This window comes from Mercenaria mercenaria, chromosome 3 (genome assembly GCF_021730395.1).
Source record: "Mercenaria mercenaria strain notata chromosome 3, MADL_Memer_1, whole genome shotgun sequence".
Taxonomy (NCBI): Eukaryota; Metazoa; Mollusca; class Bivalvia; order Venerida; family Veneridae; genus Mercenaria; species Mercenaria mercenaria.
Genome location: NC_069363.1, coordinates 12346025 through 12358951, shown reverse-complemented (window position 1 = coordinate 12358951; position 12927 = coordinate 12346025). Strand labels below are relative to the sequence as shown.

General features: G+C 34.2%; 1 protein-coding gene across 2 annotated transcripts in view; it reads left to right on the top strand.

Annotated features, from left to right (window-relative positions):
• The window catches only part of LOC123525916 (syntaxin-12-like), a 34999-nt gene that overhangs the window by 17427 nt on the left and 4645 nt on the right, over positions 1 to 12927 (top strand). For both annotated transcript variants that reach the window (XM_053537884.1, XM_053537883.1), the window contains one exon: positions 12510 to 12621. In XM_053537884.1, the coding sequence (XP_053393859.1) occupies positions 12510 to 12608 (99 nt within the window). In that variant the 3' untranslated portion in view covers positions 12609 to 12621. The remainder of the gene's footprint in view (positions 1 to 12509; positions 12622 to 12927) is intronic.

The following is a 12927-nucleotide window of genomic DNA, read 5'->3' as shown; positions in this document are numbered from 1 at the left end:
TAACTAGGTCAGTAGGTCAAATAAAAAAGCCTTGTACCTCTCTAGAGGCCATATTTTTCATGGATCTTATGAAAGTTGGTCAGAATGTTCACTTGATGATGTCTAGGTCAAGTTCGAAACTGTGTCACGCCATCAAAAAGCTAGGTCAGTATGTCTAAAAATAGAAAAACCTTGTGACCTCTCTAGAGGCCATACTTGTGAAAAAGTCTTCATGAAAATTGGTCAGAATGTTCATCTTGATGATATCTAGGTCAAGTTTGATACTGGGTCAACTGGGGTCAAAAACTAGGTCATTCTGTCTAAAAATAGAAAAACCTTGTTACCTCTCTAGAGGCCATACTTTTCAATGGATCTTCATGAAAGTTGGTCAGAATGTTCACCTTGATGATATCTAGGTCAAGTTCGAAACTGGGTCACGTGCCATCAATAACTAGGTCAGTAGGTCAAATAAAAAGCCTTGTGACCTCTCTAGAGGCCATATTTTTCATGGATCTGTATGAAAGTTGGTCTGAATGTTCATCTTGATGATGTCTAGGTCAAGTTCGAAACTGTGTCAACTGCAGTCAAAAACTAGGTCAGTATGTCTAAAAATAGAAAAACCTTGTGACCTCTCTAGAGGCCATACTGGTGAATGAGTCTTCATGAAAATTGGTCAGAATGTTCATCTTGATGATATCTAGGTCAAGTTCGAAACTGGGTCACGTGCCATCAATAACTAGGTCAGTAGGTCAAATGAAAAAACCTTGTGACCTCTCTAGAGGCCATATTTTTCATGGGATCTGTATGGGAGTTGGTCTGAATGTTCAGCTTGATGATATCTAGGTCAAGTTTGAAACTGGGTCAACTGCGGTCAAAAACTAGGTCAGTCGGTCTAAAAATAGAAAAACCTTGTTACCTCTCTAGAGGCCATACTTTTCAATGGATCTTCATGAAAGTAAGTCAGAATGTTCTCCTTGATGATATCTAGGTCAGTATGTCTAAAAATAGAAAAACCTTGTTACCTCTCTAGAGGCCATACTTTTCAATGGACCTTCATGGAAGTAAGTCAGAATGTTCTCCTTGATGATATGTAGGTCAAGTTTGAAACTTGGTCACGTGTTGTCAATAACTAAGTCAGTAGGTCAAATAAAAAAACCTTGTGACCTCTCTAGAGGCCATATTTTTCATGGGATCTGTATGAAAGTTGGTCTGAATATTCATCTTGATGATATCTAGGTCAAGTTTGAAACTGGGTCAACTGGGGTTAAAAACTAGGTCAGTCTGTCTAAAAATAGAAAAACCTTGTTACCTCTCTAGAGGCCATACTTTTCAATGGATCTTCATGAAAGTTGGTCAGAATGTTCACCTTGATGATATCTAGGTCAAGTTCGAAACTGGGTCACGTGCCTTCAAAAACTAGGTCAGTAGGTCAAATAATAAAAAAACCTTGTGACCTCTCTAGAGGCCATATTTTTCATGGGATCTGTATGAAAGTTGGTCTGAATGTTCATCTTGATGATATCTAGGTCAAGTTCGAAACTGGGTCAACTGTGGTGAAAAACTAGGTCAGTAGGTCTAAAAATACAAAAACCTTGTGACCTCTCTAGAGGCCATACTCCTGAATGAGTCTTCATGAAAATTGGTCAGAATGTTCATCTTGATGATATCTAGGTCAAGTTCGAAACTGGGTCACGTGCCTTCAAAACCTAGGTCAGTAGGTCAGATAATAAAAAAACCTTGTGACCTCTCTAGAGGCCATATTTTTCATGGGATCTGTATGAAAGTTGGTCTGAATGTTCATCTTGATGATGTCTAGGTCAAGTTCGAAACTGTGTCAACTGCAGTCAAAAACTAGGTCAGTATGTCTAAAAATAGACAAGAGGACCATGATGGTCCTGAATCGCTCACCTCTTCCCACATGATCCAGTTTTGAGTATGACATCGTTTTTTCTATTATTTGACATAGTGACCTAGTTTTTGAGCTCATGTGACCCAGTTTTGAACTTGACCTAGATATTATCAAGATAAAAATTCTGACCAATTTTCATGAAGATCCATTGAAAAATATGGTCTCTAGAGAGATCACAAGGTATTCTATTATTTGACCTATTGACCTAGTTTTTTAAGGCACGTGACCCAGTTTCAAACTTTACCTAGATATCATCAAGGTGAACATTCTGACCAATTTTCATGAAGATCCATTCAAGGGTATGGCCTCTAGAGAGGTCACAAGGTTTTTCTATTTCAAGACCTACTGACCTAGTTTTTGATCACAGTTGACCCAGTTTCAAACTTGACCTAGATATCATCAAGATAAACATTCAAACTAACTTTCATACAGATCCGATGAAAAAAAAATGGCCTCTATAGAGGTCACAACGTTTTTTCATTATTTGACCTACTGACCTATTTCTTGACGGCACGTGACCCACTTTCGAACTTGACCTAGATACCATCAAGATGAACATTCTGACCAATTTTTATAGAGATCTATTCACAAGTATGGCCTCTAGAGAGGTCACAAGGTTTTTCTATTTTTAGACCTAGTTTTTGACCGCACATGACCCTGTTTCGAACTTGACCTAGATATCATCAAGATGAACATTCAGACCAACTTTCATGAAGATCCGTTGAAAAATATGGCCTTTAGAGAGCTCACAAGGTTTTTCTATTATTTGACCTACTGACCTAGCTTTTGATGGCACGTGACCCACTTTCAAACTTGACCTAGGTGTCATCAAGATGAACATTCAGACCAACTTTCATACAGATCCCATGGAAAATATGGCCTCTAGAGAGGTCACAAGGTTTTTCTATTATTTGACCTACTGACCTACTTTTTGATGGCATGTGACCCACTTTCGAACTTGACTTTGATATCATCAAGGTGAACATTCTGACCAATTTTCATGAAGATTTCATGAAATATATGGCCTCTAGAGAGATCACAAGGTTTTTCTATTTTTAGACCTACTGACCTAGTTTTTGACTGCAGTTAACCCAGTTTCGAACTTGACCTAGATATCATGAAGATGAACATTCAGACCAACTTTCATACAGATCCCATGAAAAATTTGGCCTTTAGAGAGGTCACAAGGTTTTTCTATTATTTGACCTATTGACTTTGTTTTTGACGGCACGTGACCCAGTTTCGAACTTGACCTAGATATCATCAAGGTGAAGGTTCTGACCAATTTTCATCAAGATCTTGTGAGATATATGGCCTCTAGAAAGGTCACAAGGTTTTTCTATTTTTAGACCTACTGACCTAGTTTTTGAAGGCACGTGACCCAGTTTCGAATTTGACCTAGATATCATCAAGGTGAACATTCAGACCAACTTTCATACAGATCCCATGAAAAATATGGCCTTTAGAGAGGTCACAAGGTTTTTCTATTATTTGACCTACTGACCTAGTTTTTGATGGCATGTGACCCCAGTTTCGAACTTGACCTAGATATCATCAAGGAGAACGTTCTGACCAACTTTCATGAAGATCTGTGAAAAGCCTCTAAGAGGTCACATAGGTTTTCTATTTTTAGACCTATGACCTAGTTTTTGAGGCACTGACCAGTCGATTGACCTAGATATCATCAAGGTGACATTTGACCATTTCATGAAGACCATTGAATTAGCCTCTAGGGTCACAAGGTTTCTATTTTAGACTATGACCAGTTTTTGAAGGCACGTGACCCAGTTTCGAACTTGACCTAGATATCATCAAGGTGAACATTCTGACCAAATTTCATAAAGATCCCACGAAAAATGTGACCTCTAGAGAGGTCACAAGCAAAAGTTTACGGACGCACACACGCACGCACGCACGGACTGACGGACGGACGCCGGACACTGCGCGATCACAAAAGCTCACCTTGTCACTTTGTGACAGGTGAGCTAAAAAACCTTGTGACCTCTCTAGAGGCCATACTTGTGAATGAGTCTTCATGAAAATTGGTCAGAATGTTCATCTTGATGATATCTAGGTCAAGTTCGAAACTGGGTCACATGCCATCAATAACTAGGTCAGTAGGTCAAATAAAAAAACCTTGTGACCTCTCTAAAGGCCATATTTTTCATGGGATCTGTATGGGAGTTGGTCTGAATGTTCAGCTTGATGATATCTAGGTCAAGTTTGAAACTGGGTCAACTGCGGTCAAAAACTAGGTCAGTCGGGCTAAAAATAGAAAAACCTTGTTACCTCTCTAGAGGCCATACTTTTCAATGGACCTTCATGAAAGTTGGTCAGAATGTTCACCTTGATGATATCTAGGTCAAGTTCGAAATTGGGTCACGTGCCTTCAAAAACTAGGTCAGTAGGTCAAATAATAAAAAAACCTTGTGACCTCTCTAGAGGCCATATTTTTCATGGGATCTGTATGAAAATTGGTCTGAATGTTCATCTTGATGATATCTAGGTCAGGTTCGAAACTGGGTCAACTGCGGTCAAAAACTATGTCAGTAGGTCTAAAAATAGAAAAACCTTGTGACCTCTCTAGAGGCCATACTCGTGAATGAGTCTTCATGAAAATTGGTCAGAATGTTCATCTTGATGATATCTAGGTCAAGTTCGAAACTGGGTCACATGCCATCAATAACTAGGTCAGTAGGTCAAATAAAAAGCCTTGTGACCTCTCTAGAGGCCATATTTTTCATGGGATCTGTATGAAAGTTGGTCTGAATGTTCATCTTGATGATGTCTAGGTCAAGTTCTAAACTGTGTCAACTGCAGTCAAAAACTAGGTCAGTATGTCTAAAAATAGAAAAACCTTGTTACCTCTCTAGAGGCCATACTGGTGAATGAGTCTTCATGAAAATTGGTCAGAATGTTCATCTTGATGATATCTAGGTCAAGTTCGAAACTGGGTCACGTGCCATCAATAACTAGGTCAGTAGGTCAAATGAAAAAACCTTGTGACCTCTCTAGAGGCCATATTTTTCATGGGATCTGTATGGGAGTTGGTCTGAATGTTCAGCTTGATGATATCTAGGTCAAGTTTGAAACTGGGTCAACTGCGGTCAAAAACTAGGTCAGTCGGTCTAAAAATAGAAAAACCTTGTTACCTCTCTAGAGGCCATACTTTTCAATGGATCTTCATGAAAGTAAGTCAGAATGTTCTCCTTGATGATATGTAGGTCAAGTTCGAAACTTGGTCACGTGTTTTCAATAACTAGGTCAGTAGGTCAAATAAAAAAAACTTGCGACCTTTGTAGAGGCCATATTTTTCAATGGATCTTCATGAAAATTGGTTAGAATTTTTATCTTGATGATATCTAGGTCAGGTTCAACACTGGGTCACATGAGCTCAAAAACTAGGTCACAATGTCAAATAAAAGAAAAAACAATGTCATACTTGGTTTAAAACTGGGTCATGTGGGGACAGGTGAGCGATTCAGGACCTTCATGGTCCTCTTGTTGATAATATTTTTTGCTGCTGAGTAAAATTTGCTGAAACCTTGGAATTTTCAAATCTTAAAAATATGCTAAGAAAATTTAGCAAATAAAAAGATAGTGTTGTGTGTTATGTTTTTTGCTCGACTCATCTAAAAGTTTTCATAATGGGAGTCTACAAGAAAACCACAATTTTGGTAACATTTTTGCAGATAGAAATTTTTCTACAATGTAGATTTTAATGAAACTTCACTCAGTTGTAAATAAACATATGCTCTGATATATGGTGAAGTAAAATATATAGGTCCATGCACTTGTTTTTGAGATATTTAAGAGATACTTACATTTCAAGCTGATTTTAAGACATAATTTGAAATTATTAATTGTGTCAGACTGTTTTATACCTTATTCTATCTTTAGAGAGATAGTAACATTGTCGTTCCAATAAATGTATTCACGGGTTACAATCAGTTCATAAAATCATTTTCATTTTTCGATTTGTCAGGTCCAGACTTTATTCTATATTATTCCGATAAATGAAGTTTCACCATTGCTTCCTGTTTTTCAAATGTGCAGAACTACCTTAATGTTATTTATCCTACCTTCATGCAAAACAGGAAGGTCTAATACGGGGAGTAGAAACTCCGTATAAATCAATACATTTATCTGTACTATGCTGTCGTCCATACCTGTAAATATCGACCAGTCGTTAGCAATCGATATTTTGTTTTTGCCACTATCGATTAGCGCGTAATTAGCATATTACCTAATGTTAATCATGGAGCTATAACACTTATTGTTCAAAGGGTTTACCAGTCACATGTTAAGTGGCGATAATTAGATGATCGGAGATTGATCTAAAGGGATTCTGAAGCAAAAACAGCATGCGACTGCATGTGGTGATATGCTTAATTATTATGAATTAACTCGAGCTCACTTCCCTGAAGAAATATTTTACCACGTAACTTCAAACCTTTATCAAGGGGCCGATTTTTGTTGGATTTGAATAAAAAAAATGGAAAATAACAGAAAGCTGACACTTCTCTTAATCTTGTAGAGCCATAATTATAATTATTGTTTATAATGTCAGATTTCTACATAAAGAAACAAACATTCTTCTTGAACGTAGGGAATGTTTTAAACGAAATTGTTGTTTAAACTCCAAAAATTAGTTTAATAAATTTAATCTTAAAACTGATGTGTGAAAAATACAATGTATTTAAATTAAAATAACAATATTTTTTTAAAAAAAGGCCGACAACGAAGTTACATTTAGTATTCCGAACTTTTAGATAAAACTGCAGAAAATCATCTAGGTTTAACACGCATTTAAATGGTGAAGAACAGAGCAATATCATAAACAAATATTTTCAGGCAACAGTTTACAGTTTTGACTTGCTATTTTCATTAAAATATGTCCTAATTTTTTTATTCTAAATACTCTGAATCAACAAGGCAAATATCATGTAAAAAACGACATCTTTCTCTCTGGGTAAGACAAGTCTAGATTTAGCCATTTTCACAGGGCGAAAAGTAACATTAATGTAGATATTTTCCATTTAAAAACAGATGCAGGCAATAATTTCATGGCAGAACTTTTGTTTTCAACAAAAAATTCAACAAATGCTTTCCCAGATTTTCACTGAAAGGACGAGCTAAACTGTAAGGCGTTTGTGTTTGAGTAATAGCAGAATAACCTACGGCATACGCTTCGATTGGACGACAGCATCAGATAAGATAAATGCCAGTTTCCAGTCCCCGTATCAGTTGTTCCGGATGCAAAATAAAGGCAAAAATCAAGGGGTCAGATAAATTTTGCTTTATCTGGTCAGTGACTAAATAAAGCTTGGCGGACTACTTTTTGGATTTTTTTTTTAAACGACGCCATCTTGTTTTTGAGAATAACTGCTAAAAGACATATTTATGCAATTATTTTCATAAACGCGCTTTTATTAGGTATGTGAGACCATCACAAATGTATAGTGTATGCATACCGTACTTGCAATTACTACAAAAAGTTTTTATAACGGAAACGCTCGGAGAAACGGAAAGTGACTCATGTATAGCGTTTGTTCAGAATTTTAGCTTTCTACTCGTCAATCTAGGAATATATTGCATCTGTAATGGAGTGTTATTGAATAAAATCATCGAGGAAACGGTTTGCCTATTCGTTTTGTCAAGCGGCGATATGGCGTGTATATGTTACGCGCATATAGCCAATCTGCGCATTTGGTAAATCGCGCAGCGCAAATAACCAATTTGTTATCTGCGCAACGATTTGTAAATCGGACAACCTTATATATTTCTTATATGCGCATGGCAACTGTCTTGCGCGTTTGGTAAATGAGTCTGCGCTTTTAACATATGGATGATATCTCCCGATAAAATTGAATATCATTAGAGTGTTAGACTTGTAGGCCTACATAAAATTGTAAAACTGACGGTGATCAGGCACGCGTAAAGGTGTGAATTTGTAAAGAAAAAGAAAAACATTTTTTAAAGTAAATGAGCGTATTTATGCGGTAATTTCTCACGTCCCTGGTAGTTTATGGCCTATAAATTTCTGTTGACGACGGTATTAAGAGTCATTTGTCATAGGTGTTAAAAAACGTTAAAATGATACAAAATATCCCAAGTATATTTAATAACACAAGTTTTTTTTTTTTATTTATTTTTATACTTTTTTTTAACTTTTAAACGCCGTAGCCTGTGCGGGATGTCGATCCTGCGCTAATAGAAAATCTGGAAATTACTCTGATAATATGCATATCTGCCATAAACCATGCTAACTTTTACATTGTTTAACAATTACAGACTGATATTGCAAATCTTGGTTTTAAAAATGTGTCATAAATTTATTTCAACATTATTAAATTCATGGGAGTCGGTCACCTGGTTTCAATACCTGCAATATGATACAATATGCAATAAAACTCAAACATGCGTGAAGGTGTGATTTCCTTCGGATAGCCACATCGTCCTCTCTATTCTTTTTATAACTAAAGTATTTTACTTCATTCTTTCACATGCAGTCATTTTATACCGAATATAGAACATAAAGGAGAATTACATAACAGACTGAATTGCCACACACTTACCACATTTCACCATATCGCTTTTCTTTTCATCATATTGAAAAAGCGCAATTCTTTTTACCGACGTGAGCATATCTCTTGACATGACCAAGATTAAAGATAAAACAAAAATAAGCAGATTTAAAAGACGAACTTACAGATCTTTTATACTTATATAATTGTTAAATGTTTTATAGTGAGATAAATAGAATGAATAACTAATAAAATTCTTCAAAATGTGAACGAAGTTTTACATTTTGTAGGTGTGCAAGATGTGTGTCCTGCGCTAATAGAAGTCTGAAAATTACTCCAATAACTTGAATATCTTTTATAAACCATTTTAACTTTTACTTCGTTTTTCGATTAAAATCTAAAAATGTAGCTTTTGAAAATCTGAATATAATGTTTCATCCGTAGCCTGCGCGGGATGTTGTTCCTGTGCTAATAGCAATTTCTGAACTGACGTTGATATTTGTAACATATTTCAATTCTAAAAGATACTATTTATGTAACTTCATAAAAAAGTTTTCGGAGTAGAAAAAAATAGAAAGAAGTGTGATTTCCGTCAAAACGAGAACGAAATATTACATTTGTTATCTGTGCAAGATGTGTTTGCCCTGCGCTAATAAAAATCTGGAAATAATCCTGATAACTATGATATCTTTCATAAACCATGCTAACTTTATCATTGTTTTAGGATTACAGGCTGAAATTGTAGCTTTTGCCAAATGAATATTTTGTTACATCTGTATCCTGCGCGGGATGTCGGTCCTGCGCTAATAGCAAATCCTGAAATGACGTCGATATTTCAAACATATTTCAATTCTAAAAGAAACCATTTATGTAAGTTCTTAAAAAATGTTTTCAGAGTAGAAAATAATTAGAAAGAAAAGGGGTTTTCGTCATAACGAGAACGAAATATTACATTTGTTATCTGCGCAAGAGTTTATGTTAACATAGTTTATGAGAAACATTCAAGTTATCAGAGTAATTTCCAGATTTATTATTAGCGCAGACACACATCTTGCGCTGATAAAAAATGTAATATTTCGTTCTCGTTATGACAGAAATCACTCTTTTTCTATTCATTTTTCTACAGTATTCATTTGAAAGTTACATAAATAGTATGTTTTATGAATGAAATATGTCTGAAATACAGTGTAATTTCAAACTTTGCTATTAGCGCAGGACCGGCCTGCCACGCAAGTTACAGGTGTAACATTATAGATCCATTTTGATTTGTAAAAAAAAAACTATAGTTTTAGTCTGTAATCTTAAATCAAAGTAAAAGTTAATATGATTTATAAAAGATATTCAAGTTATCAGAGTAATTTCCAGATTTATTATTAGCGCAGACACACATTTTGCGCAGATAAAAAATGTAATATTTCGTTCTTGTTATGACAGAAATCACTTTTTCTATTCATTTTTCTACAAGATACATTTGAAAGTAGTATGTTTTATGAATGAAATATGTTTGAAATACAGTGTAATTTCAAACTTTGCTATTAGCGCAGGACCGACCTGCCAAGCAAGTTACAGGGGTAACATTATAGATCCATTTTGATTTGTAAAAAACCCTATAGTTTTAGTCTGTAAAGTTAATATGATTTATAAAAGATATTCAAGTTATCAGAGTAATTTCCAGATTTATTATTAGCGCAGACACATATCTTGCGCTGATAAAAAATGTAATATTTCGTCCTCGTTATGACAGAAATCACTCTTTTTCTATTCATTTTTCTACAGTATTCATTTGAAAGTTACATAAATAGTATGTTTTATGAATGAAATATATCTGAAATACAGTGTAATTTCAAACTTTGCTATTAGCGCAGGACCGACCTCCCATGTAAGTTACAGGTGTAACATTATAGATCCATTTAGATTTGTAAAAAAACTCTATAGTTTTAGTCTGTAATCAAAGGCCTACTCTTTATTCAATCGATTTTGTACTATAAAATAATAATAATAATAATAATAATAATATAGATAAGATCTGTAAGAATTTTCTTTTAATTCTGTGACTTTTTTATTTCATCTTTTATCTTAGACATGTTGAGAGATATGCTCCCGTTGGTAGAAAGAATATTATTGGGAAATTTCAAGATATTTCAATATAATAAAAACGATATTTTGCTAAGTGTGTGCTCGGGTGAAGTAGAAAATTATAAAAAAAAAACCCAAAACATACCAGGGGACGACGTGTGCAAGCTGGAGGAAATCACACCTTCACGCATGTTTGGGTTTTATTGCATCTTGTATAAGATTGGAGGTATTGAAACCTGGTGACCGACTGCCGTGAATTTACTGATGTAGAAACAAATTTATGACACCTAATTTAAGTATCAAGATATTCAGAATTTGACATCTATATTTATTAATAAATTGACCAACTGCATGATTTATCAAACACGAAATGCAAATTTCTGATATATAAAGTTACATTTGTTATTTGCGCTGCGCATTTGGTAAATCGGGCAGGTTAAATTTATCCTGCGCAACGATTGGTAAATCATTGCGCATATAACCAACGTACAAAAATTTGTTATATGCGCTGCGCGTTTGGTAAATAGCGCAGATTGGTTATTTGCGCTCAACATATATAAGTCTCGTCAATCATTTGCTTGGTGAGGATGGGCAATCCGACATTCAACTGAACTTCGGACAAAACTTCACTTGGCAGTAAATTAAAATTATTCTTTAATGTTCAGCAGAACAGAGAAGTCAGACACAAAGCAGAGCAAGGTTAGCCTTTGTTTTTCGGCTCTAATTTTATAATATTTTTATTTTAAAGACCTGTTTGTGTAATGGTGGGGCGTATTAATTTCTGTGCAAGACAGACTCAGATCTAGTTGGTGGTAAATTTTGAATTTTAATTAAAGAATGATTTTAGATCAGAAGGTAGGATAAATAGAACATTAGGTTACTGTCTTATAAATTTAAATTTATAAGACAGTAACCTAATATTCTCTATTTATTGTAGTCCTTTCAGTTAAAGATTACATATAAATTTTACCTGTAAGTTCAGATAATATCCATTCATTTTTTAGGTAAATGTTGTGAAATTAGAAATTATCAAAAGTATATTGAGTAAAACTGAAATTCAACTCCCACTTTGTACACAGGTGAAGCAAATAATTTCAAAAGAATATTTGACTAATGTCATGGTTGAATTTTAATATACTGTGGTTGAATTTCAGTATAGTATCAGATTATGTATATTTGATTCTCAATGGACACTTCTTCCAAAATATAACAAAAATAAACTTAAAAATCAAACTACCCCTATAATTAGATGCAAAAAGAGGGGCATGATATAAGCAAAAAATGCCTGCAAAAATGCTTTGAAAGTATATGAAATTGAACTAAAATAACTGAATAGATCAGCTGATTACAGTCCCAAATATCATAAAACAAGCATGATAAAAATGGGTTTTGAAGTTTTTTTAACAATTCAGATGTATTGATGTATCAATTGATGTATTTCTGTTTTTAACATACTGTAACATTTATTGGGAACTAATTTTTTGGACTTGGTAGGCATGTCATTCCACAAAAAATATCCTGATGAACATATAAAATTCACTGTTATTTCATCTACACAGAATTGAAAGCAGTAAATTCATGTCCCCAAGAAGTTGCTTTTTGTGTGAAACCACAAAACTTTGGGTCCATGAAATTAAATGATTTGGCAGTACATGTATTTTAACCTGAAACCTGTATGTGAGCTTCATAATATTAGATATATTTTGCCTCTCTTAAAATAATGGGGAAGTGTGGTTTATCAGTTTGCCTTCTTCTCATTATATGCATGTTCATTTCTTTAAACTTTGTCTGTTTTGAATGTCTTGCCTGTTATTGGGTAAAATAGGTGTCCATTCTTTAAGACGATCTTTAATATAAAGAAAGGAATTTTTTAAATGTCTTTAATTTCCAGTTTTAAAATATTTTGTTCTGTTTTATTGGAAAGTTAATTTTGTTTCCAATTTTGTTTATAGTGTTACATTTTTCACCCATATTTGCCTTTTTATGTTTCATTTACCTGTTTTTATTTTTATTTTCAGTCAAAAGCTAGACGAAAAAAATGTTGTCTCATTGTTGTGTTGTTAGTTATATTAGCAATTGTTGGTATTATAATTGCTGTTACTGTATCAAATAACTAGCGAGTCCAGACAGGTATATATGTTTATTTCTTTCATTAGTTCATTAGAGTGATTGAGATTTTATACATGTAAGGGGAAGGTTACGTGTACAATTTCATTGTCGATTTCAGTAGGTGTCTCACCTATCAGAAAATTGCTGTTTATAATTTAGCTGTACACATTCAAAATTATTTTAATGTACTGTACAAAATGAATTCTATTTTTAAATGTAGAGTACATGTTGAAAGTAGCACAATTAAATTTTGTGAACAGTTTTCAGTAGGTGCTTGTTACTATATCTAGGGTTTTAATGGATATAGTTGTACACCCAGAAACATAT